The 22,083-nt window shown below is 56.2% G+C and overlaps 1 protein-coding gene across 6 annotated transcripts in view; it reads left to right on the forward strand.

The window, feature by feature from the left end:
• OSBP2 (oxysterol binding protein 2) overlaps positions 1-22,083 on the forward strand; it is a 155,919-nt gene that overhangs the window by 20,511 nt on the left and 113,325 nt on the right. For all 6 annotated transcript variants that reach the window (XM_070065823.1, XM_008272141.4, XM_008272140.4 and 3 more), the window contains one exon: positions 21,414-21,622. In XM_070065823.1, coding sequence (XP_069921924.1) covers positions 21,414-21,622 — 209 coding nt within the window. The remainder of the gene's footprint in view (positions 1-21,413; positions 21,623-22,083) is intronic.

Genomic DNA, 22,083 nt, shown 5'->3' on the forward strand with positions numbered 1-22,083 from the left:
TGGCCCTTTGGTAGATGGCCAGAAGTTGCAAGAAAGTGCCGTGGTGAGCTCCTGGGGAAGGCTCAGGCAGGTGTCTCTTCTTGCTCCCTCTGGGACACAATTGGCACCCTGTGTCACTCCAGAAAGGCAAGACTGTGAATAGGATGTGAGGTCGCTTAGAACGAGCTCCTGAGCTGTTGAGACAGACAGAGAAAGCAAGCCTGTTTCCTGGCCGGCTTGTGCCGTGTGCTCACACATGGGGAGGAGGAGACGGCGAGAAACACCCTTGAATGAGCCCGAGGCTGGCAGCTTGGCGCGTGCTGAGTCCTACCCGGCAGGTGTCCCCGGGCCCCGTGGAGACGCGGCGCCGCCCGTGGTCACGCCGTGAGCTGCCAGCAGGTTTTGGAGTCAGGCTCCGGGTGCTGAGTGCTTAGTGTTTTAGGGGCAACGCTCACCCGCCTGTTTCTGCTTTTAAGGGTTGTGGATGTCCTCTGATGAGCCACAGAGGCTCCGCCCCGCGGCGGGTCATGCCACTCTCAGCTGCAGCTCTGTGCCTGGACGCCGCCCTCACACTCCTGACTCCCACACAGCCTTTGAGCCACACTGCTGGGCCGGGTGCCCGCAGCCAGGGAGGCGGCAGATGGCCCTGCCGAGCACGCGGAGGGAACCGCCAGATTGCGTTGTCCTTTTTTTTTTTTTTTTTAATTTTCAGATTTATTTTATTTGAAAGAGTTACAGGGGGAGGGAGAGAGGGAGAGAGGGAGAGAGGGAGAGAGGGAGAGAGGGAGAGAGGGAGAGAGGGAGAGAGGGAGAGAGGGAGAGAGAGAGAGAGAGAGAGAGAGATCTTCCATCCGCTGTTTCACTTTACAAATGACTGCAAAGCCAGGGCTGGGCCAGGCTGAAGCCAGGAGCCAGGAGCTTCCTCCAGGTCTCCCACATGGGTGCAGGGGCCCAAGGACCTGGACCATCCTCTACTGCTTTCCCAGGTCACAGCAGAGAGCTGGATCGGAAGTGGAGCAGCTGGGACTGCAACCGGATCCCATGTGAGATGCCGGCTCTGCAGGTGGTGGCTTTACCCGCTACGCCACAGTGCCGGCCCCAGTTTTGTTTCTTTTTATAGCATCTGTCCTCATGTATGAGGTGATCTGTCACTGGGGTTTTCACTTGCATGTGTGTCTCCTGTTCTGTAGGTCCCCTTTACTGTTTGATTGCGTCCTTTGTTGCACATGAATGTGTTTCTTTTTTTTTTTTTTTTTGAAGATTTTATTTATTTATTTGAAAGGCAGAGTTGTGGAGAGAGAAGGAGAGACACAGAGAGACACATTTCATCTGCTGGTTCACTCCCCAGATGGCCACAATCATTGGGGCTGGGCCATGCCAAAGCCAGGAGCTTCATCCAGGTCTCCCGCGTGGGTGCCAAACACTTGGGCCATCTTCTGCAGATTTTTCCAGACCACTAGCAGGGAGCTGGATTGGAAGTGGAGCAGCCGGGACTAGAACCAGCGCCCATATGGGATGCCGGTGCTGCAGGCCAGGGCTTTAACCCGCTGCGCCACAGCACCGGCCCCTTGAGTTCATTTTGTATGTGGTGTACAACTGGGCCCAGCCTCATTCCCCTGCTCGTGGATCTGCAGTTTCCTCAACCCCCTTCCCCACCGTGTAGCCTCGGCATCCTCGTCAAAGGTCGTCTGACATCATCCCCAAGGCCGAACCCCCAAGCTCTTCTGAAAAACCGCCCTCGCTAATTGGATACAGCAGTGTTCAGCTGCAGCTCTGCCACCTGGGACTAGGGGGAAGTGACATCCAAGAAGACAGCCCTCCAAGGTCCCTTGTCACATCCCCACGCTTCGCTAACGAGCTGTCAAACCCTCTGCCTGCAAAAAGAATGCTGGTGATGGCTTAGGGCAGCGTGGGCAGGGATCAGAGGCTGACGGGGCGTGCATCTGGACGCGGACGCCTCCTCCGTCAACTTCCATTCCTCCCGTGGTGCACCCTCCGGGCCATCCTTGTCCTGGCCTCTGCCTGCTCTCTTCCTGCACAGCCACACTCCAATGCCAGGTGGGCTCCGTGTGCGTCCTGGCAGGGGCAGGGCTGAGCTGGGTCTTCTGCTTGCTTGTCTCTCTGGATCAGGCAGCTCCAACGCAAGCAGTTGACGCCAGTGTTTCCTATCAGAGTGCCTGATAGGTGGTCAGGGCCTGGTAAGTGGTCCCTGGCTTCAGCTCCTGACTCCAGCTTCCTAAAGCTGAAGCACACCCTGGGAGGCAGCAGATGCTGTCACTCAAGTACTTGGGTCCCTGCCGCCCCAATGGGAGAGCTGGGTTGAGTTCTGGCTTCCCGCTCTGGCCTTGACCCTGGCCCTGGCCCAGCCCTCAGCACTGCAGGCATTTGAGAAACGAACCTGTGGATGAGAGCGCCCTCTCCCTCTCCTCTCTCCTTCTCAAACACAACAGTATTTTAAAATCAGAGGTTTTTAAAAAAAAAATCAGAGGTTTAAAACAGCAGTGGTTTGTTCTTGGTTGGGTGTCTGCATGTGGCTGCACACGTGGGTGCCTTTGGGGCGCAGGTTAGTGGGGGGTGTGCCTTCCATGGGTGACAGCAGAACGCAGGTGGACGAGTGGGAGCCACCACAGCCCGGCTCCAGTCCGAACACCCTCCCCCTTGCTCACGTTCCAGAGGCCCCGTCCCACATCAGCGGGCTGGGAAGACACCTGGTCCCCACCGCTGGCACTGGGGCAGCCTGCAAGGTTCCGTGGCAAAGGGTGTGGACGTGCCGCTGTCATCCAGGGAAGGTGTTGAGAACTGGGGGAACCGCTGCAGCGCTCCAGCCATTGTCTCTTCTCCCACAGCACCAGAGGGTGGAGTAGGTGATGTCCAGGCTTCCCTCTGGCCTCCCCTGGCTGCAAGTTTGGGAGGAGGAGGAGGAGGAGGAGGAGAAAAAAGAGAGAGAGCAAAGATGGCCCGTGCCAGGCTCTCGGTGTGGCGCCACGAGGGACTCAGGAATTGTCCATGGAGTTAACAGCCTGCCCGTCTGGGTCCTCCAGGACGGAGCTGGCTCAGAAGCTCACTGGGGTCACGGTGACAGCATCTGGGAGCTCCTCTCTCTCCTCCAGCCGTCACTAACGGGTTCCATCCAGGGACAGTGCGACCCTTGCTCCCGAGCCCTGGGACAGGCGGGAACTGGGCGGAGTGGAGACGCCCCCCGCCTGCTGCCGAGTGGTTCACACGCTGTGACGAGAAAGATTCTCGAGTTTTCCATCTTTAGAAGGTGGGAATGAGTTTGCTAGGCACAGAGCAGTCTCTGCTCTGACCCCCATGGTTCCACCGAGTTTAATCTGTCGGCTCTCACTGGGTCTTTGCCTTCTAGAAATGGGGTTGGGGCCCGCCCACGCGCTGTTCTGATTCCTGTCTCGTGCCTGAGGCTGACCCCGCACCTGCCTGCACAGCAACCCCTCCTCTTTCAGCCCTGGTTTGTCCTTGGAGGAGACGTGTCATTGCAAGCGAGAAGGCAGGACCAGTCGCTCCTTCCAGAACGCCGGCACATCCTACCTGGTGTTGGGTAGCTGTCGGCCGGCCACTCGCTGCGGACGTGCGTGGTGCCTGGGGAGCTGCCAGGATTCTCCTGAGCCTTGGTGGAGTTGCAGGGTGTGGCGGCCAAAGGCTCTTGATAGGAAAGGCCCTGAGGAGTCTTTAAGCTTGGGGGCAGGCGTCTGGCCCGGCAGTTAATAACAAGGGCAGTGAGGATGCCCACAGCCCGCACCTGAGCGCCTGGATTTGATGACCGCCCCCAGCTCCTGCCTCCAGCTTCCTGCCAGCACAGACCCTGGGAGGCAGCAGGTGATGGCTCAAGGCCTTCACCCATGGGTTCAGCTCCTGACTCCCGCCCCAGCTGTAGCAGATATCTGGGAAGTGAACTGGCCAATGAGGACTCTCCTGTCTGCCGCTCTCAAATAAATATAACAAATAAAAAGAAAGAAGGCAATTGGGTGACTTTAGACCTATGGTCTTCATTTCCTTAAAATTTATTTATTTATCTGAAAGGCAGAGTTAGAGAGAAAGAGAAAGAGAGAGATCCTTCATCGACTGGTTCACTCCCCGAATGGCTGCAACAGCCAGGGCTGGACCAGGCCAAAGCCAGGGTCTTGGAGCTTCCTCCAGGTCTCCCACGTGGGTGCAGGGACCCCGGTGCCTGGGCCACCTTCTACTACTTTCCCCAGGCACATTAGCAGGGAGTTGGATTGGAAGTAGAGCAGCCGGGACTTGAACTGGCGCCCATATAGCATGCTGGATCGCAGGCAGTGGCTTTACCCACTATGCCACAGCGCCGACCCTGTGCTCTTAAAAATCAAGGTCATCAGGCCGAACATGTGCCTGCTCCTCTGGTGTCTCGGCTCCCTGCCGGCAGCCTCGGAGCACCCTTCAGGTCACAGCCAGCCTGTCTCCCAGGGCATGCTTGTTGGCCCTCGGACAGCTCTGGATGTCAGAAAACTCTTTCCCGGTTGGATTGCACTAGGTTTCCAGGCACTGTGTGTTGCTGCCTCTGGGGGACTGGCTGGGTGGGGACCCTCCTCCTATAGGCAGGTCACATGCTACTGTCGGGTGCTGTGGGGGCGCAGGAGAGTGGTCGCCCTGATGGAGACCTGACCCTGGCCATCATCCGGGCCTTTACTCAGGGCGCAGGGTCTGCTCTGGCTGGCGGCAGGCCCTCTGCAGAAGCCAAATCGAGTGAATGCAAGCGCCAGGCAGGGGTGAGGCTGGCTACCTACAAACACAGGCTCTCGGCTTTGGGGTCTCCAGCTGCCCAGGGGGTCCGGGGGCCTTTGGTTTTGCAGGCTGCTGTCGTCATGTGACTGTTTACTGGTGTTCCACTTCCGTGGGAGCGGGGCGAGAGTCACTTCCGTATTTGATTTGGTCATGTAGGGCTAATGTCGTGGCTTACCATCCTGGAGGGGAACCAGCAGAACTCTGGGGTGAACGCTACGTCCCCCCAACAGACCTGTGGCCTCTGTGGGTTACACCTGGGGTTGTCTCCTTACCTGATCTCCGTTGAGTTCCTGGCATCGCCAGCCTGGAACGGATTGTCTTGTGTGGAAGCTGGGCCTGGTGTTTGGTTTGTGCTGCGGGTCTTGGTCGTGCACGCCAGGTCGCCCGTGGAAGGAAGGACCTAGCCTGCGGGACGAACCCGTAGATGGCAGCTGCAGCTGCAGAGACTGTGCGATGACGGCTTACACAACCAGATCCACTCCAGGGCCCTGGATTGTTCTGTGTGGGAGACGCTGATCTGACAGGCTCACGACTTCGCTCAAAATAGATGCGGCCCCAAGCCCTGGGGACCCCGCCATCTCCTTCGTTCTCATCAAGAGACGCTTAGCACGGCACGGCCCCCTGCCTGTGCCAGGCTATGCACAAGGAAGGTTTTTTTTTTTTTTCCCTAATTAAAAAAAAGTTTAAAAATTTACTTGTGAGGCAAAGAGACAGAGAGATACTGAAATATGTAGAAGTGGCAGTTTAAAACGTCCAGGGTTGGCCTCAGCTTAAATGGGATGGGGAGGCCATAGACAGCATGGAGGGGCCCTCTATGACTTGTTGACACCGGGTGCTAGGGACAAGGGGTTCCTATGTAACGTCTCCATTTCTGTATATTTCATACATTTCCATTATAAAGAACCCAATCCCTATGTATCATGCCCTAAATCTTCCCTTTGAGACAAGTGTTTGGCCTAGGAGTGAAGACACTTGTGTCCTGGGGTCTGGGTTCTATTCCCAGCTCCAGCCCCTGGCTCCAGCTTCCTGCTAACGCAGACCCTGGGAGGCAGTGATGATGGCTCCAATAGTTGAGCTCCTGCCACCCACGTGGGAGACCCAGCCTGAGTTTCCAGCTCCAGGCTTCAGCCTGGCCCAGTCCCAGCTACTGTGGCTTCTTGAGGAATGAACCAGCAGATGGAAGATTTCTCTGCCTCTCCTTCTCTCTCTGTCGCGCTGCCTTTCCAATAAACAAATCTTTTTTTTTTTTTTTTTTTTTTTTTTTTTTTTGGACAGACAGAGAGGACAGTGAGAGAGAGAGACAGACAGAGAGAAAGGTCTTCCTTTTACCGTTGGTTCACCCTCCAATGGCCGCCGAGACCAGCGCACTGCAGCCAGCGCACCATGCTGATCCAAAGGCAGGAGCCAGGTGCTTCTCCTGGTCTCCCATTCGGGTTCAGGGCCCAAGGACTTGGGCCATCCTCCACTGCACTCCCAGGCCATAGCAGAGGGCTGGCCTGGAAGAGGAGCAACTGGGACAGAATCCGGCGCCCCGACTGGGACTAGAACCCAGTGTGCCGGCGCCGCAGGTGGAGGATTAGCCTAGTGAGCCGCGACGCCGGCCCCCAATAAACAAATCTTAAACAAACAAAAAAATCTAAATTGAACCAAACAAGAGCATTCTTCTACATATTCCCGACGGGACTATGGATAGAATAAATGCATCTAATCTGTGGAACCCCCTTCCTTTTCTGCCCACGGTCCTGGTAATGTCCCTTAGAAGCACAGAGCCGCTCCAGGCTCACCCGTGGCGTCTGGTTGTCGTGTCTCTCCCTTTAGCTCCAGTCTGGAGCAGTACTTCCGTGTTGTCCCCGCCCTTCTAGCCTTGGATGTTGCTTTGCAGGACGGTCCTCACTTCGAGATTATCCAACAATTTCTCATGTTCAGGGCCTGCACATTGTATGTGGGGGCACCAGGGGCACGGCCGACTTGCTGTGTCCTCAGTGGTACACCGTATCCGGAGACACGTCGTGTGGCTCTGTCTCCTTGCTGGTGATGTAACTGGGAGCGCTGGGCTTACTTGGTGCTGGCCGGATCCCTCGACTGTAGACTCCATGAATTTCAGAATTGCTGATCAATGTGTGATTAGTGAGTATGTTTATGGGGAGAGACACTGAGGCTCTGCAAATCCTGTTCTTCAGCGAACCTCCACCCACTGTCCTTAGCGTCTTGTAGTGGTTCCTGCCTAAATAAGTTATTATTTAGATAGTTGCTGGTTGGCGATTTTCTAATAGCACTAGCCTTTCTACGTTTATTAGTGGGCATTGTACTGGGTCCGTAGCCACCATTTATTTATTCTGCTTACTGTCAGTATAAGTCCATGAATTTCTGTCTGATCCAATGGGTTATAATCTAGATCTATCAGATTGTCCCAGCTTTGGTTAGGAGGAATCTTTTGTTTTTAAGATTTATTTCTTTATTTGACAGGCAGAGTGACAGAGAGAAAGGGGGAGAGGGAGAGACAGAGAGAAAGAGATCTTCTATCTGAAGGGTCACTCCCCAAATGGCTGTAGCAGCCAGGCCTGGTCCAGGCCGATGCCAGGAGCCTGGAGCTCCATCCAGGTCTCCCATGTGGATGCAGGGGCCCAAGTACTTGGGCCATCTCTCACTGCCTTCCCGGGTGCATTAGCAGGGAGCTGGATTAGAAGCGGAGCAGCCAGGGCTTAAACTGGTGCTCTCCAGTATAGGGTGCGTCATCAGCAGTGGCTTAACCCACTACACTGCAGTGCCAGCCCTAGGAGAAGCTGGCTCCGGGCCCTTTGCCACTTCCTGTCACTCGGAAACCTTTGTTTTTTAAAAAATCATTATTTTATTTTAAAATATTATTTGAAAGGCAGAGTGACAGAGATCTTATACCCACTGGTTCACCCCCAAATGCCTACAATGGTCAGGGCGAGCCAGGCAAAGCCGGAAGTCCAAACTGCATCTGCGTCTCCCATGTGGGCGGCAGGGACCCAAGTACCTGAGCATCCCCTGCTGCCTCCAGGGGCTTCTGTGATCTGGGAAAGGCGCCATGCTTTCCTTAACTCGCCAGTTATCACACAAGTGAGTTGGGTCCTTCGCAGAAGCCAGTGATGGTGGTGTAGACTCAGAGCAGGCAGCTTTTCATTTTTTCCAACCTAAAATAGAGAACTTAAGAGCAGGAAAGCAGGCCGGCGCCGCAGCTCAATAGACTAATCCTCCGCCTTGCGGCGCCGGCACACCGGGTTCTAGTCCCGGTCAGGGTGCCGGATTCTGTCCCGGTTGCCCCTCTTCCAGGCCAGCTCTCTGCTGTGGCCCGGGAGTGCAGTGGAGGATGGCCCAAGTGCTTGGGCCCTGCACCCCATGGGAGACCAGGAGAAGCACCTGGCTCCTGGCTTCAGATCAGCGCGGTGCGCCAGCTGCAGCGTGCCAGCCGTGGCGGCCATTGGAGGGTGAACCAACGGCAAAAGGAAGACCTTTCTCTATGTCTCTCTCACTATCCACTCTGCCTGTAAAAAAAAAAAAAAAAAAAAAAAAGGCAGGAAAGCGATTGTCTTGATTCGCATCGTTGCTCCCGTGTGCTTTCTTCCTGGCTGACGCTACAGGATTCCTGTCATCACTTCTGTCTTTCTAGGGGACTTCCTTGGCATTCTAGGGTGGGTCGGCTGGTGGTAAAGTCTCCAGCTTCCTCTCTCTCTCTCTCTCTCTCTCTTATGATTTATTTACTTTATTTGAAAGGCAGAGTTACAGAGAGGCAGAGGCAGAGAGAGACAGAGGTCTTTCATCCACTGGTTCACTCTTCAAATGGTCGTAACAGTCAGAGCTACGCCAGTCTGAAGCCAGGAGCCACTTTCGGGTCCCCCCACACAGGTGCAGGGCCCCAGGCTTTGGACTATCTACCACTGCTTTCCCAGGCCGCAGCAGAGAGCTGGACTGGAAGTGGAGCAGCCAGGACTCGAACAGGCACCCATATGGGATGCTGGCACTGCAGGTGGTGGCTCTGGCCCCTGCTAGCTTTCTCTTATCTGAGAATGTCTTCCCCTCACCCTCATTCCTGAAGCTATAGGATGCTAGGTTAATTCTTTTCTTTCAGCACTTAAAAAATATGCCACTTCCTTTTGGCCTCCATAGTTTCTGATGACATTTAAAAAATTATTCCATTATTTGAAAGACAACATGGATGTGGATATGAGACAGAGGAAGAGAAACAGAGATCTTCTATCTTCTTATTCACTCTCCAAATGGCCACATTAGCTGGGGCTGGGGCAGACTGAAGCCAGGAGCCCAGAACTCCATCTGGGTCTCCCTGATGGGTGGCAGGGGCCCAAGCACTTGGGCCGTCTTCCACAGCTTTCCCAGGTGCATTAGCAGGAAGCTGCATTGGGTGATTGGGTGTGGAGCAGCCCAGGCTCCAGGCGGTGCTCACATGGGATGCCGGTGTCACAGGTGGGGGCTTTACCCGCTGTGCCACATGCCGGCCACAGATCTTTTGTTATAGTTCTGCAGGTCCCTGAGAGTCTGCTCATTTTCCCCCACTATCTGTTTTCTTTCTGTCATTTAGCTTGGATAATATCTATTGTTCTATATTCAAGTAAACTGGTATTTTTCTCTGTCTCTTCATTGAGTTATGTTTTGTTTGTGTTTTTCGGTGCTGGAATTTCCATTTCATTCTTCCTGATATCTTTTATTTCTTTGCTGGCTCTCACTGTTAAACTTGTTATGGAAACAGCTGGTGGTTTTGGAATGAGTAATTGTACAAAAACTGCAGCTTTGTAGAGGTAGGAAAAGTCAATTCTGATCATTGCTTAGTGATTGGTTATTTGTCAAATGGGTTGATGTTACTGTTAATACTCATTTCTTTGACGTTTTATCCTTACTCCACTTAAATGAATTTTTTTAAAGATTTATTTATTTATTTGAAAGTCAGAGTTACACAAAGAGAGGAGAGGCAGAGAGAGAGAGAGAGAGAGAGAGAGAGGGAGGAAGGGAGGGAGGGAGGTCAGTCTTCCATTGGATGGTTCATTCCCCAATTGGCCACAACGGCCAGAGCTGCGCCGATCTGAAGCCAGGAGCCAGGAGCTTCTTCCAGGTCTCCCACATGGATGCAGGGGCCCAAGGACTTGGGCTATCCTTTGCTACTTTCCCAGGCCACAGCAGAGAGCTGGATTGGAAGTGGAGCAGCCGGGTCTTGAACCGGCACCCATATGGGATGCCAGCGCTTCAGGCCAGGGCATTAACCTTCTGCACCACAATGCCGGCCCCTAAATGGATTTTTAAAAAGTACTTATTTATTTTTATTTTATTTGGAAGTTAGAAGGAGAAAACAGAGCTCTTCCATCCATTGGTTCACTCCCCACTGCCTGCAACACCCGGGTCTGGGCCAGGCCAAAGCCAGCAGCCTAGAATCCAATTTGGGTCTCCTGTGCGTAGGCGGCAAGGACCTACAATTGAGCCCTCATCTGCTGCCTCCCTGGGCTGTGCGTTAGCCCGAAGCTGCCTCGGACAGATAATGTGACAGTGAGAATTCAGCGAGGGAGGGGGGAGCGGGAGCTTAGCACAGCAAGTCAGGAAGGCTTCTTGGAAGAAGTGGCATTTCAGCCGGCAGGCAGGAGGAGGTACGCAAGTGGGCACTGGGAAGGGGACCAGCAGGTGCACAAAGCAAGCTCAGCCAGGAAACTGGCAGGCTGGGAGCTTGGGGGCAGCAGGCACGGGGGAGCCAGCGGTTACTTCATCCTAAAGAAAGAAAGGGAGGGAGGGGGGCGTTGGACCTAGTGGTTATCATGTCCACTAACGGACTCACCTCTCCTATTCACGCACCAGTTTGAATACTGGTTCTCAAGCCTCCTACTGAGGCAGGTCCTGGGGAGGCAGCAGCTGATGGCTCACGTATTTGGGTCCCCGCCATCCACGTGGGAGACCTGCACTGAGTTCCCAGCTTCAGCCTGGCCCACTGCAGACAGAATCTGGGGAGTGAATCAGCAGAGGAAGGCACTGTCTGCCTATCCCTTAAATAAGAAAGAAGACAGAGGGCCCAGGTAAAGGGTTGAAAGCAGAATGTTGGGATTAAGCGGGGGGAGATTTTGAAAAATGCAGCGCAGGCGTGGACCGGCAGGGTGCGCTGTAGAGGCCACTCTGTGGGCCAGCGCCGGCTTGATGGGGCTGCGGGAGGTGGAGGAGGCGTGTCGGAGAGGACCGGGAATTCTGCTTGGGGCTGTCCAGGGGTGCGACTGCAGCCTGACCAGTCTCCTAATTCCAAACTCTCACCACAGTGACCTGCTGTTGCCCCGGCAGAGGAAGTGCGGTCTTTACCGGTTTTCTGCCTGAGAGGCTGTTTTTGTCTGAGCATTGGCTCAGTCCTCCTGTGGCAGGCTTCCTACCGACAGACTGCTGGGACTGCCTCAGACACTGCTGGGTTCTGCATGATGCTCCGACGTTTTGGTGGGGCCACACGCAGGGTCTGATGGGGGCTGGCGTTGTGGCACAGTGGGTTAAGCCACCACCTGTGACGCCAGCATCCCATGGGAGTGCCCGTTCCAGTCCTGGCTGCTCCACTTCTCATCCAGGCCCCTGCTGGTGCACCTGGGAGAGCAGGGGAAGACGGCCCAAGTGCTCAGGCCCCTTTCACACACGGGGGAGACCTGGGTGGAGCTCCAGGCTCCTGGCTTCAGCCTGGCCCAGCCTTCGCCATCAAGGCCATTTGGGAGTGAACCAGCAGATGGAACCCCCCCCCCCCAACTGCTCTCTCTGTAACTCTGCCTTTCAAATAAATAAGTAAATCTGTTTTTGTAAGATTTATTTATTTTATTTGAAAGGTAGAGTTATATAGAGAGAGGGAGAGAGAGAATCTTTCATCCACTGGGTCATTCCTCAAATGACTGCAATGGCTGGAGCTGGGCTGATCTGAAGCCAGGAGCCAGGAGCCAGGAGCTTCTTCCAGGTCTCCCATGTGGATACAGGGGCCCAAGCACTTGGGCCATCCTCCACTGCTTTCCCAGGCCATTAGCAGGTAGCTGGATCGGAAGTGGAGCAGCCAGGACTCGAGCCCGTGCCCGTGTGGGATGCCAGCGCTGCAGGCCAGGGTTTTAACCCACTGTACCACAGCGCCGGCCCCCTCATGGACTTTCAGTGAGTGACGCTGACTGAATGGGACCTTGTCCCCATTACCTGCAGCACATGAAGTGGGGGGACTCTGGGTGGGGGCGCAGACTGGCGTCACCATGCTCTTGGCTGGGACTGATCGTCTCCTGGGGTTTATTCCACTGCTTGTGCAACCTCGGGCTGGAGGAGGTCCGTGCAGTTCACTCAGCCGGCACATGGGCTCGGAGCTCCCACCCTGTTAGCCCCGGCCTGGGCAGGAACAAACAGGCCAAGTCCATGTCTTGCAGACCTCACGTCTCGGCTTTCCAGCACACTGACCAAGTAAACCAAGGCGAGATTTCTGGACAGCTCCCCAGTGTTCTCCGTGGAAAGCGCTCTGTGTTGGTGGTGGCCAAGACACCCCCTTCCGGCTCTGGCTTTTGGTGGTCCTGAGCCGTTCAGGGGGAGCCAGGGTGGGAGGTTTGTCACCTTCTTGCCTCCTCTCCTTTGCCAGCATTAATTTCTGCCCTGCGCCTGCCAAGCAGGCTCTGCGTGATTGACGTTTGCTAACCAGATCGGTGCCAGGTTGGCCCACTTTGTAGCCCCTGGGAGGGTCGCAAGTCCCACGCATGCGCCTGTGTGCCCTGGGAAGTCGGGCTCTGATCTGAGTCGCTGTCCTCTGTCTGTCACCGTCCATCACCTGCATTTGTAAAACCACAAGGTGCGATTGAGTCTCAGGAGAATGCTCCCGAACCTCTTTTTTTTTTCTTTCTTTTTTAATTTCCATTTTCCAAACAACATCAGAAATGTCCTCAGAGCAGCGTTTTGTGGACATTTCTCGAGGGAGACCGCCAACAGCCGGGAATGAGGCCAGAGGCGAAAAGAAACCGGGTCAGGCGGATAGCGATGGTGCCGCCGCCTCTGGGAGCACCCGCGGCACCGCAGGTGCGTCTGTTTGTGACGTTGAGTGCTTTCTGAGTGGCACTGCGTGGCCAGCATGGGTGGCTTTGGTGATGCCTGGGGACAAGGCCATGCAGCCCAGTGGGTAGCACACAGGGTGGGGGCAGGGCTGACTCTGCATCTCCCCGCTTCCGGTTCTGCAGCTGGAACTGGGATCTAACCTTATCACACCCTAAGCAATCAATGCGGTGGTGGATGTTTGGCGTTGTGGCTAAGACGCTGCTTGGGATGTCCGCATCGCGGGTTCGAGTCCCGGCTCTGCTCCTGGTTCCAGCTTCCTGCTGACGTGCACCCTGGGAGGCAGCAGGGGATGGCCCAGGTTCCTGGGTCCCTGCCACCCAGCTGGGAGATCTGGATGGAGTTCCCACTCCCAGTTTGAGCCTGGCCCAGCCATGGCTGTTGCAGGCATTTGGGGAATGAGCCAACAGGTGACAGATCTCTGTCCATCTCTCTGCCTTTCAAATAAATGTTAAAAAATATTTTTTTTTGAAACTGCACAAATGCTTGGGATTGGCCTGTGAGCCCTGGTGGCTGGGGATGTGGAGCAGCAAGCACCAGGCCTGTTCAGCCACCGTGCTAGGAGCGGCCGCCCGCCAGTACCCACCAGGTCCCAGGGGATGCTGTGCTCAGAGCCCAGGGCTCCCTCCTCAGCCGCAGATCCTCTCCGCCCTCCTCCTCCAGGCAGTCTTCCACTCACGCAGCAGGTGTGCAGGGAAGGCCCGTTTGTGACGAGTCCCCAGGCTGCACACTGACACCCTGGCGCTGCCTGTGTCATGACTGCCCAGCACAGGTCCTCACAGGCCTGGTTTCCCACAGAGCGTCCACTCCACCCCCCCCTCCCCCAACACAGCTAGCAGCAGCAGAGTCTGGGGACGGCGTGCTCTCCCAGTGGGCTCAGAGAACACCTGTGCCGTGTCCCTGCCCTGATGTCACTGCCACCTTGCCGGAAGCTTCCAGAAGGCTCCAACCAAACAAGCCAGAAACGCTCTGCAAGCTGCCCATGCGCTCGAATCCCATTTCTCTGCCCACCTTGTGGACAGACCGAGCCGTCACCCGGTCTGCGCTGGCTTTGCCCTGTTGTAGAACCGGCTCAGAGCCTGGCTTGCACCACCCTGATGTCTGTCTAGCAGTCAGGAAACTCAAGGGCAAGAGCAGCAATTTTTGAGAGCTGACTGCAGGTCATTTCTGAGTTTTTAAAAATTTTCTTTTTTTTAGGGGCCGGCGCCGTGGCTCACTTGGTTGATCCTCCGCCTGCGGCGCCGGCATCCCATATGGGTTCCGGGTTCTGGTCCTGGCTGCTCCTCTTCCAGGCCAGCTCTCTGCTGTGGCGTGGGAAGGCAGTGGAGGATGGCCCAGGTGCTTGGGCCCTGCACCCGCATGGGAGACCAGGAGAAGCACCTGGCTCCTGCCATCGGATCGGCACAGTGCTGGCCGTGGCGGCCATTTGGAGAGTGAACCAACGGAAGGAAGACCTTTCTCTCTGTCTCTCTTTCTCTCTCACTGTCGATAACTCTACCTGTCAAATAAATAATAAAAAAATTTTCTTTAAAAAAAGATTTATTTATTTGAAAGTCAGAGTTAGAGAGAGAGAGAGAGAGAGAGAGAGAGAGAGGTCTTCCATTGGTTGGTTCACTCCTCAATTGGCTGCAATGGCCAGAGCTGCGCCCATCCGAAGCCAGGAGCCAGGTGCTTCTTCCAGGTCTCCCATGCGGATGCAGAAGCCCAAGGACTTGGACCATCTTCTATTGCTATCCCAGGCCATAGCGGAGAGCTGGATCAGAAAAGGAGCAGCCAGGACTTGAACTGGTGCCCATAAGGGATGCCAGCACTGCAGGTGACAGCTTTGGCCACTATGCCACAGTGCCAGCCTCCCAAAAATTATTTTCATGTATTTGAAAGAGAGATCCTCCATCTACTGGTTTCTTCCCCAAAAGGCTCACAATAGCTGGGACTTGGCCAGGCCAATGCCAGGAGCCAGGAACTCAATCCAGGTCTCCCGTGTGTGTGGCAGGGACCCAAGCACCTGAGCCGCCACCTGCTGCCTCCCAGGGGACGCAGTAGCAGGGAGCTGGAATTGGAAGCAGAGCTGTTGCTTCAACTCAGACCCTCCAATACAGGCTGCCGGCGTGCCAAGCAGCGTTGTAACTGCCAGACACCTGCCCCCCAACTTCAGTTTCTGCTTTGTGGGCAAATGGGCATTTGAGAGCGTGGTGTTTGTGGTATGGGCTGATCAGGTTTTTGCAAGCGTGTTCTGTCACTTGGTTGCTGGGGGCCTGAGTGCTCCGTGGCTTGGGATTTGACTCAGCCCTCCGGACCACAAGGAAGCCAGCGCCAGCGGCTGCAGGTGACCCCTGGGAGATGATGGTCCTCAGAGGGAGATGAGGCCTCTGGGAGTGCCTCCCGGGGACTCAGCGGCAGGAGCCAGAAATACACACAGTTGGCAAAAGGGGCTGTGCTGGCAGCAGGAGCTTGTGTGTCTTGGAGCTTGTGGATCTTGGACCTCCTTGTGGTAGGAAGCCGCGGGGTGGGGCTGCCTGTGACTGCCAAGGCACGTCCCCTGTCACAGTTCCTGCCAGCACCATGGCTGCCCCTGTCCACACTGTCCTGAGTAAGCAGGTGCCGCTGGCCAGAGCCCGAGTCTCTGCTGACTACTTTGAGCTGTCTGGGCTCTGGTGCTGGAAGAGGGAGAAACTCTGAGCTGTGACGCCCAGGTCTCGGGCAGGGCTGCTCTGGGAAGTGAGGGGAGCTGAGCAGGTGCCACGGAGGCTGAGTGCGCTGTGTGGAGGGGTCATGTGTGGCCATGGTCCCAGGGTGCACGTTAGCAGGAAGCTGGGGTCAGGTCATGAGCCAGAGCTGGGAATTGAACCCAGGCACTCCAGGGCGGGAGATGGAAGTCTTAACCACTAGGCTCCACACCTGCTATGTCCAATACTTTAAATCACCTCTAAATTACTCACCATACCTGATACAAAGTAAGTGCCCTGTAAATAACTGTTACCCTATGCTGTTCAAGGAATAATGACAAGAGAAAACCTCTATATATATTTAGTATAGGTGTGTGTGTATTTTTTTTTCCCAAATGGTTTCCATCTGCAAGTTGGTTGAATCCACTCGTACGGAACGTGTTACAAATGGGGTGACTTAAAAAAAAAATAGCGTTATCGTGTCACAGTTTTGGAGGCTGAAGTACGAGATCCAGGTGCTGAAGTCCACAGTCAAGGCCACGTCCCTCTGAAGACTGCAGGGGAGAATCCATGGTGGCCTCCCTAACGCTGGCGTTTGCAGCACCAGCTCCTGCCTCTCTGCCCTGCGATGCTTCACTCCAGTCTCTTCCTCCCTCTGTCTCCCCCCCCACTCTCTTTTTAATATTTCATTTATTTATTTGAGAAGTAGAGCTACAGACAGAGAAAGGGAGAAACAGAGAGAGAGAGAGAGAGGTCTTCTATTTGCTGGTTCACTCCCCAAATGGCCACAATGGCCAGAGCTGGGCCGATCCAAAGCCAGGAGCCAGGAGCTTCTTCTAGGTCTCCCACATGGGTGCAGGGGCCCAAGCACTTGGGCCGTCTTCTACTGCTTTCCCAGGCCACAGCAGAGAGCTGGATTGGAAGTGGAGCAGCTGGAACTCAAACAGCGCCCCTGTGGGATGCCAGCACTGCAGGTGGCAGCTTTACCCACTACGCCACAGCGCCAGCCCCTCAGACAACTTTTTGTGGGAGTTCAGCGCAGAGGCAACAGAGTGGGTCAATTCCAGCTCGATGAGTTCCCACCCCGTGCACACCCTGTTCTCTCAAATCCATTAATAAACAGTGGCTTGCAACGTACCCGCCTGTCTCTGTCACCAGCTAGCACGTTCTCCGCGGCCAGCACCCCGCATCTGGTTTTCTCTGGGTGACCTCGATCCCTAGCGCAGATCCTGTCGATGGCGGCTCCCAGGAAGCTCCGGCTGGGTCAGAATTTGGAAGTTCCCATGGGAACTGACCAAGTGGATCAGGGTCAGCTTGAGCTCACGCCGAACCAAAGACACACTCGAGGCTGATCGGGGCCAGTGCTTTGCTCCACTGTGGCAGGTGGTCCCTCTCTGTGTCCAAATTCTGTCCATTTGAGTTTTTTTTTTTTTTTCTGCTTGCCCTTAGGCAGTTTCTGGCGAGTCCTCTGGCAAACAGGCTTGAGGCCAGGATGAAAGAGCTGAGGCTTTGTTTGGGAGACGTGGTCCCGGGGCAGGGAGGCAGAGGGTGGAGGAAGGGGACCGTGCGGTGTGTCGCCTGGCTGGTGTCACTGCCCAGCAGGTCGCTCAGCATGCCTGGTGTTGGGAGTGGCTGGGCCGCTGGGGACGGAAATCGTTAACTTCACACCTCCAGGTCCCAGTGAGGAGTGAGTCCTGAGGTTGTCACGGTGGAGTGACCCTTAGGGCTGCCTGCCTACCTGTCCCGGGCAGACGTACACCTTAAATCAGTAATTTAGATAAACACCCATCAGGGGAGCCTCCTGCCTGGTCAGGCCCACCTTATAGCTCATGCACACGCCCCTTCCCCAAGGCCAGGGGTGTAGAAAGACAACTGCCCATCCCCGGGCACTGAGCTCTCCCGTCCCCTGCTCGCTGTCTGGACCCACTTCTTACCACCCACCCTCCCTCTCCTCTGCTATCCTGTTTCCAATAAAATTTCTTCTGCCCCGAGCAGTTGTTTCTCTGCCTTCCAGGAGCAGAAAGCCCCCGAGAACCCAACACCTGGCACAGGGAGTTTTCTAGAAGATTCCCAAAGAGAAAACGGGAGTCTGTGGAAGGGCTGCTCCGTGTCTCACGGTGGTGGGTCCACGCGTGGAGGGACGATGCGACACGCTAAGGTGCCGGCCAGGAGGTGGTGGAGGGAATCTGAGAAGGTCCCCGGGGGCTGCATCCCACGAGGGTCCTCGCCTGTGCCCGCAGGCCTGAGCGCACTCCCACGATCCTGGCCTACACCCTCCTCCCTCCACTCTGCTCAGGGACAGAGGCCAGTCCTTGGTGGTGGCCGTTTGGGGGAGTCTCAGGACACAAGCTCATGGTGGGGACCCCTCAGCTTCCTCCTCTGTGACCCACTCCAGCCCCCCACCCCCGAGGCCTCTGCCAGTGCTTTGGCCGGGCTGTGACGCTGGTCCTCATGGGTCCAAGTCCATAGTTGCCTTGTCCAGTGATGGCCTTGACCAGGCATGGAAATAGTAGGGGAGGTGGCCCAGCAAATCCTCTGGGTCACCTTGGGGACGTTCTCTGCCCATTGCCTCTGGGCTGTTAGCATAACTGTCATGGGAGTTAGGACAAGTGGCCCCTGCGGTGTAGTCACCCCCTCCTTTGTGGGCCACTGGCAGGAGGAGCCAGGGGCGGCCAGGTGCTAGGGCAGCTTCCGTTTCAGTGGGCGCCCGATTATGCTGCGTTCTTCTCTGCCCCTACAACTAGAACTTCTAACCCAGCTGAGTGCACGGGGAAGGCATAGCCCAACTTCTCGAAGGGGTTCCTCTGTGTGACATGAGACACACCTGCACCTGCCAGCTGTCGGTTCAAGGCGCATCCTGCCTCCTGGAAGACAGAGGCTGGAGCCGAGGCAATGTCTTCCCGTCGGTGCCTCAGCTGACCCGCTGTTCTGTTGGGCTGACGGTCCCTGAGTAACAGTGGGGTTCATGCGACACCAGTGAAGTCACAGTCATGGGCATAGTTGCGCCTCCTTGGCTGGAATGGGCCATCTGGTCTGAGGCCTTGCCATGTGGGAATCTAGGCCAGCCGATGAGGCGCTGGCAACTTTGGACGCCGTGAGCAGATGCTGTGCACCTGTTGCACTGAGGACAAACCGTTCATGGCTCCGGGGTGGAAGGGGTCTGATGCAGCTGGTGGCTGCCTGGGTCTTCCCAGAGAACGGACTGCTCACTACTGCAGGTGGGTGGGCCTCTCCCGTGGAACGGCACGATGAGCGTGGTGTGATGTGATGCTTTGTGGGGCTGGCCACCGCCTCACCTGCCTTCCCTGGGCTCATGGGCTTCTCCAGGAGGTTTGCAAGGGCACCTGGGAGAAGTAGATCCACAGAGGACACGAGTGCCCGGTTCCCACCTCCCGCTGGTCATCGCTTGACCTGGGAGGCCCTAAGTAGTGCACGCTGTAGGGTTGCAGAAATGTAGCCTCCTGGTGGCCACTGTGGAAGCCAGAGCCTACACTTGGAGATGACGCTTGGACCCCAGAGGTGGCACTGAGAGAGGGGACAGAAGAGAGCTTGTGTCCACGACGGATGGGTAACCATTAGCCAGAGGTGGCCTCCGTGGCTCAGGAAGTGCCACATCAGCTATGGTGGGCTGCCGAGTTCTGGTGCCCGGTGTCTTTGCCAGGAATGAGAGTGTGCCCAGGGTCACTGCTGGGTCACCGTAGCTCGCTTCATAGGATGTTGGTCGTGGTGCCTTCTTGTGCGGGAAGGTTACACTGTGGGTGTTTTGTATGTTGTTTCCCTGTGTTCTAAATAGCTCCAGTATCCTCCAGACACCCAAGTGATACCTCAGAACATGTCTCCTTAAGAAACAGCAGACAGCGTGAGCGTGCGGGCTCTGTTGGGACTGGGATGCCGTGGGCTACGGCCCGGGCTGCCTGGAGGTCGTCAGGTGTATCGTCAGCTTCTCATCACCGTAGCAAATGCCTCAGAGCTGCCGTTTAGGAAGAGAGGAAGTTTACCCTGGCGCACGTTTAGGGAGGTTCACAGGTGCAAGGTTGGGTGGGTCAGAGGGCCGCGAAGGCGGATGCCCTGGGCCATGAAGCAGAGAAACAGGGTGCACAGGCATCGGCTGTGCCCGGGGAGAGGGGGTCTCTCCTTATGAAGCCACCAGGATTGGATCATGGGGGCTCCGCCCTACCAGCCTAGTACAATGTATTCACTTCCCAAAGGGCCCCTAAATCCTAGTACTAGCAAATGCGTCAGACCCCGACAATTTTAAAGGTTTTTAGCCCCGAAGTTCGCATGTCCTGCTATAGAATTCCTCCCAAAGAATGCAGAAAGGTAACACTGAAAGGTTGTAACTCCAGGGACGTGGGCGTTCGGCCTCGTGGTTAGGATGCCAGTGTGGTCACCCCCACCCCACACTGGAGTGACCCCTGACCCCGCGGGGGTCCTGATTCCAGCTTCCTCAGTCACATTGTGGGGGGCGGTGCCGATGGCTCAAGTAATTGTGTTCCTGCCACTCACAGGAAACCTGGACCGACTTCCCTGTTTTTCTGCAGAAACTTCTAGGACTCTTGACTCTCTCTGCTTCTTTCTTGAGCCCAAAAAGGCTTGCTGCTTGAGTTTTTAGGATAAGAGTCCAAGTAGCCTACAAGGTACTGAATTTGGTCCTGGCTTGGTTTCTGGTTCATCATGTCTGTCTGTCTGTCTGTCTGTCTATCTATCTATCTATCTTTGTTATCCACTTTCTCACTCTCTTGTTCACTTGGCCACGGGACTTTTTTTTTAATTCTATGAAAGCCGCCGACTTCTTGCCTGGTGGTCTTTGCCCCTGCTCTTCCTTCCCCCTCGGCCACCGTACTGCCGTTTTCGATCAGTCGCGACACCACCTGAATAATTTCGAGTGGATAGTGGAACTCTCCCTGCAGGCTCGCCCAGCTTTCCCAGTTTGGCAAATCCAAGTGAGCTCCCTTTGAGCGGACGACACCAGCACCCAAGAGCTGGACTTTCCCCCGCTCTGTGTGGTCCCCCGAGAGGCAGGTGATATGAGCACAGGGAGTCAGAGAGGGCAGTGGCCGCTCGCCTAAGAGATGGATGTCGTGTGACGTTAGAATCCGCAGAAGCAGCAAGGAGCAGCCGGGGACAATGGAGGACAAGCAGAAGCTGGCAGAAAATCGCCCCAGGAGCCCCTGCCTTGGGCAGGAGGAAGTGCTGCCACTCTTCCAAGTCCCTCTGGGGGTGTCACGGGGCGGGGCGGGGCCCTCCGTTTGCTCTGAGTGTCTACGAGAGTGAGTTCCGTAGTGCGGCCATGTGTTGGCTCTCGGTTTTCAGGCGCTGGGCCCCGGTGGCAAACGGCATGTGCATTAGTCCCCTCTGCTTCCCCTGACTCTGCCACCCTTAACACCACCATTTGGTAACTAGCAGAGGGAGGGACCAGCGTGGTGTTCACCCAGCCAGTGCCTTCTGAGCCATCACAGAACAGGGGGCACCCTCGTGAGTCTCGCGGGGTGACACAAAGCCAGCGGCAGGGGCCACGTGTCCCAGGGCTGATCCCTCAAGCCCACCCCCTTGGGCTCTGGGTCCCCAGTCTCAGTCTTAGGGGACGGGATCCCAACCTGCTCCTACTCCATGATTCTGGGACCTCATGGGGAGAGTCTGGCGTGGACTCTGGGGTGCACCTGCTCCGCCTTGTGGGGCCGTGGGTAGATGCTCCCCCACCTCCTCTCTCTCTCTCGGGCCTGCGTGGGCTCAGCCCACAGCAGGCATGCCCAGCACATGGCTCCCACAGCCACGTGGCCTCAGAGACCCCCCCTTCCACCAAGCTGTGACCAGTCAACCCCAATAGGAATCATCTCCCAACTCTGACACAGGGGCCTCCCCGGCTCTGAGGGCGTGGGATTCTACGGATGCCCTCGAGGGTTATCTTCAGTCCAGGAGCCTCACCCCCTGCCCTCTCTTTCATGCCTACAGAAACCAGGGGGAGATGGCGCACACCTGCCGTGGAACCATCAACCTGGCCACCGCCCACGTGGACACGGAGAACTCTTGTGGGATCTTGCTGATCAGCGGGGCGAGGAGCTACCACCTCAAGGCCAGCTCAGAGGTGGACCGGCAGCAGTGGATCACCGCCCTGGAGCTGGCCAAGGCCAAGGCGGTCCGGGTGATGAAAATCCATTCAGGTAGCGAGCGTTCGGCGTGGTGGTGTGGACTGTGGCGCCTTGGATCTGCAGCGAGTGGGGGCTGGAAGTGTTTGGGGCGAACAGCAATGAGGAGACTCACACTGGTCTGGTGTGTACTTGCTGTTCCCCGCCGAGCTCTGTGTGACCCGCAGCTGCTCCGCCAAGGCCACCAGGGGTAGCCAGCAGCTCTCGGGCTGGTGCGGGCTCTGTGCGTGCCTTTCTTTGGATGAGTCTGGTCGCCTGGCTTTCAGGAGAGGCCCCAGAGCCAGGCCCAGAGGCGCAGTCTCAGGTGGGATTCCGGGTTGCGGACGTGTGCCTCGGGCAGGACTCCCGCCGCGGCCCCTGTTCTGGGGACTTAAGGCTACTTACACACAGCTGCTGCCTTTGCCAGGTGAGAGGCTGGCTCGGAGGTGCAGAGCAAGAGGCTGACTTTAGACTTTAACGCATTTTTACTGTTACTC

This window comes from Oryctolagus cuniculus, chromosome 21 (assembly GCF_964237555.1).
Source record: "Oryctolagus cuniculus chromosome 21, mOryCun1.1, whole genome shotgun sequence".
NCBI lineage: Eukaryota > Metazoa > Chordata > Mammalia > Lagomorpha > Leporidae > Oryctolagus > Oryctolagus cuniculus.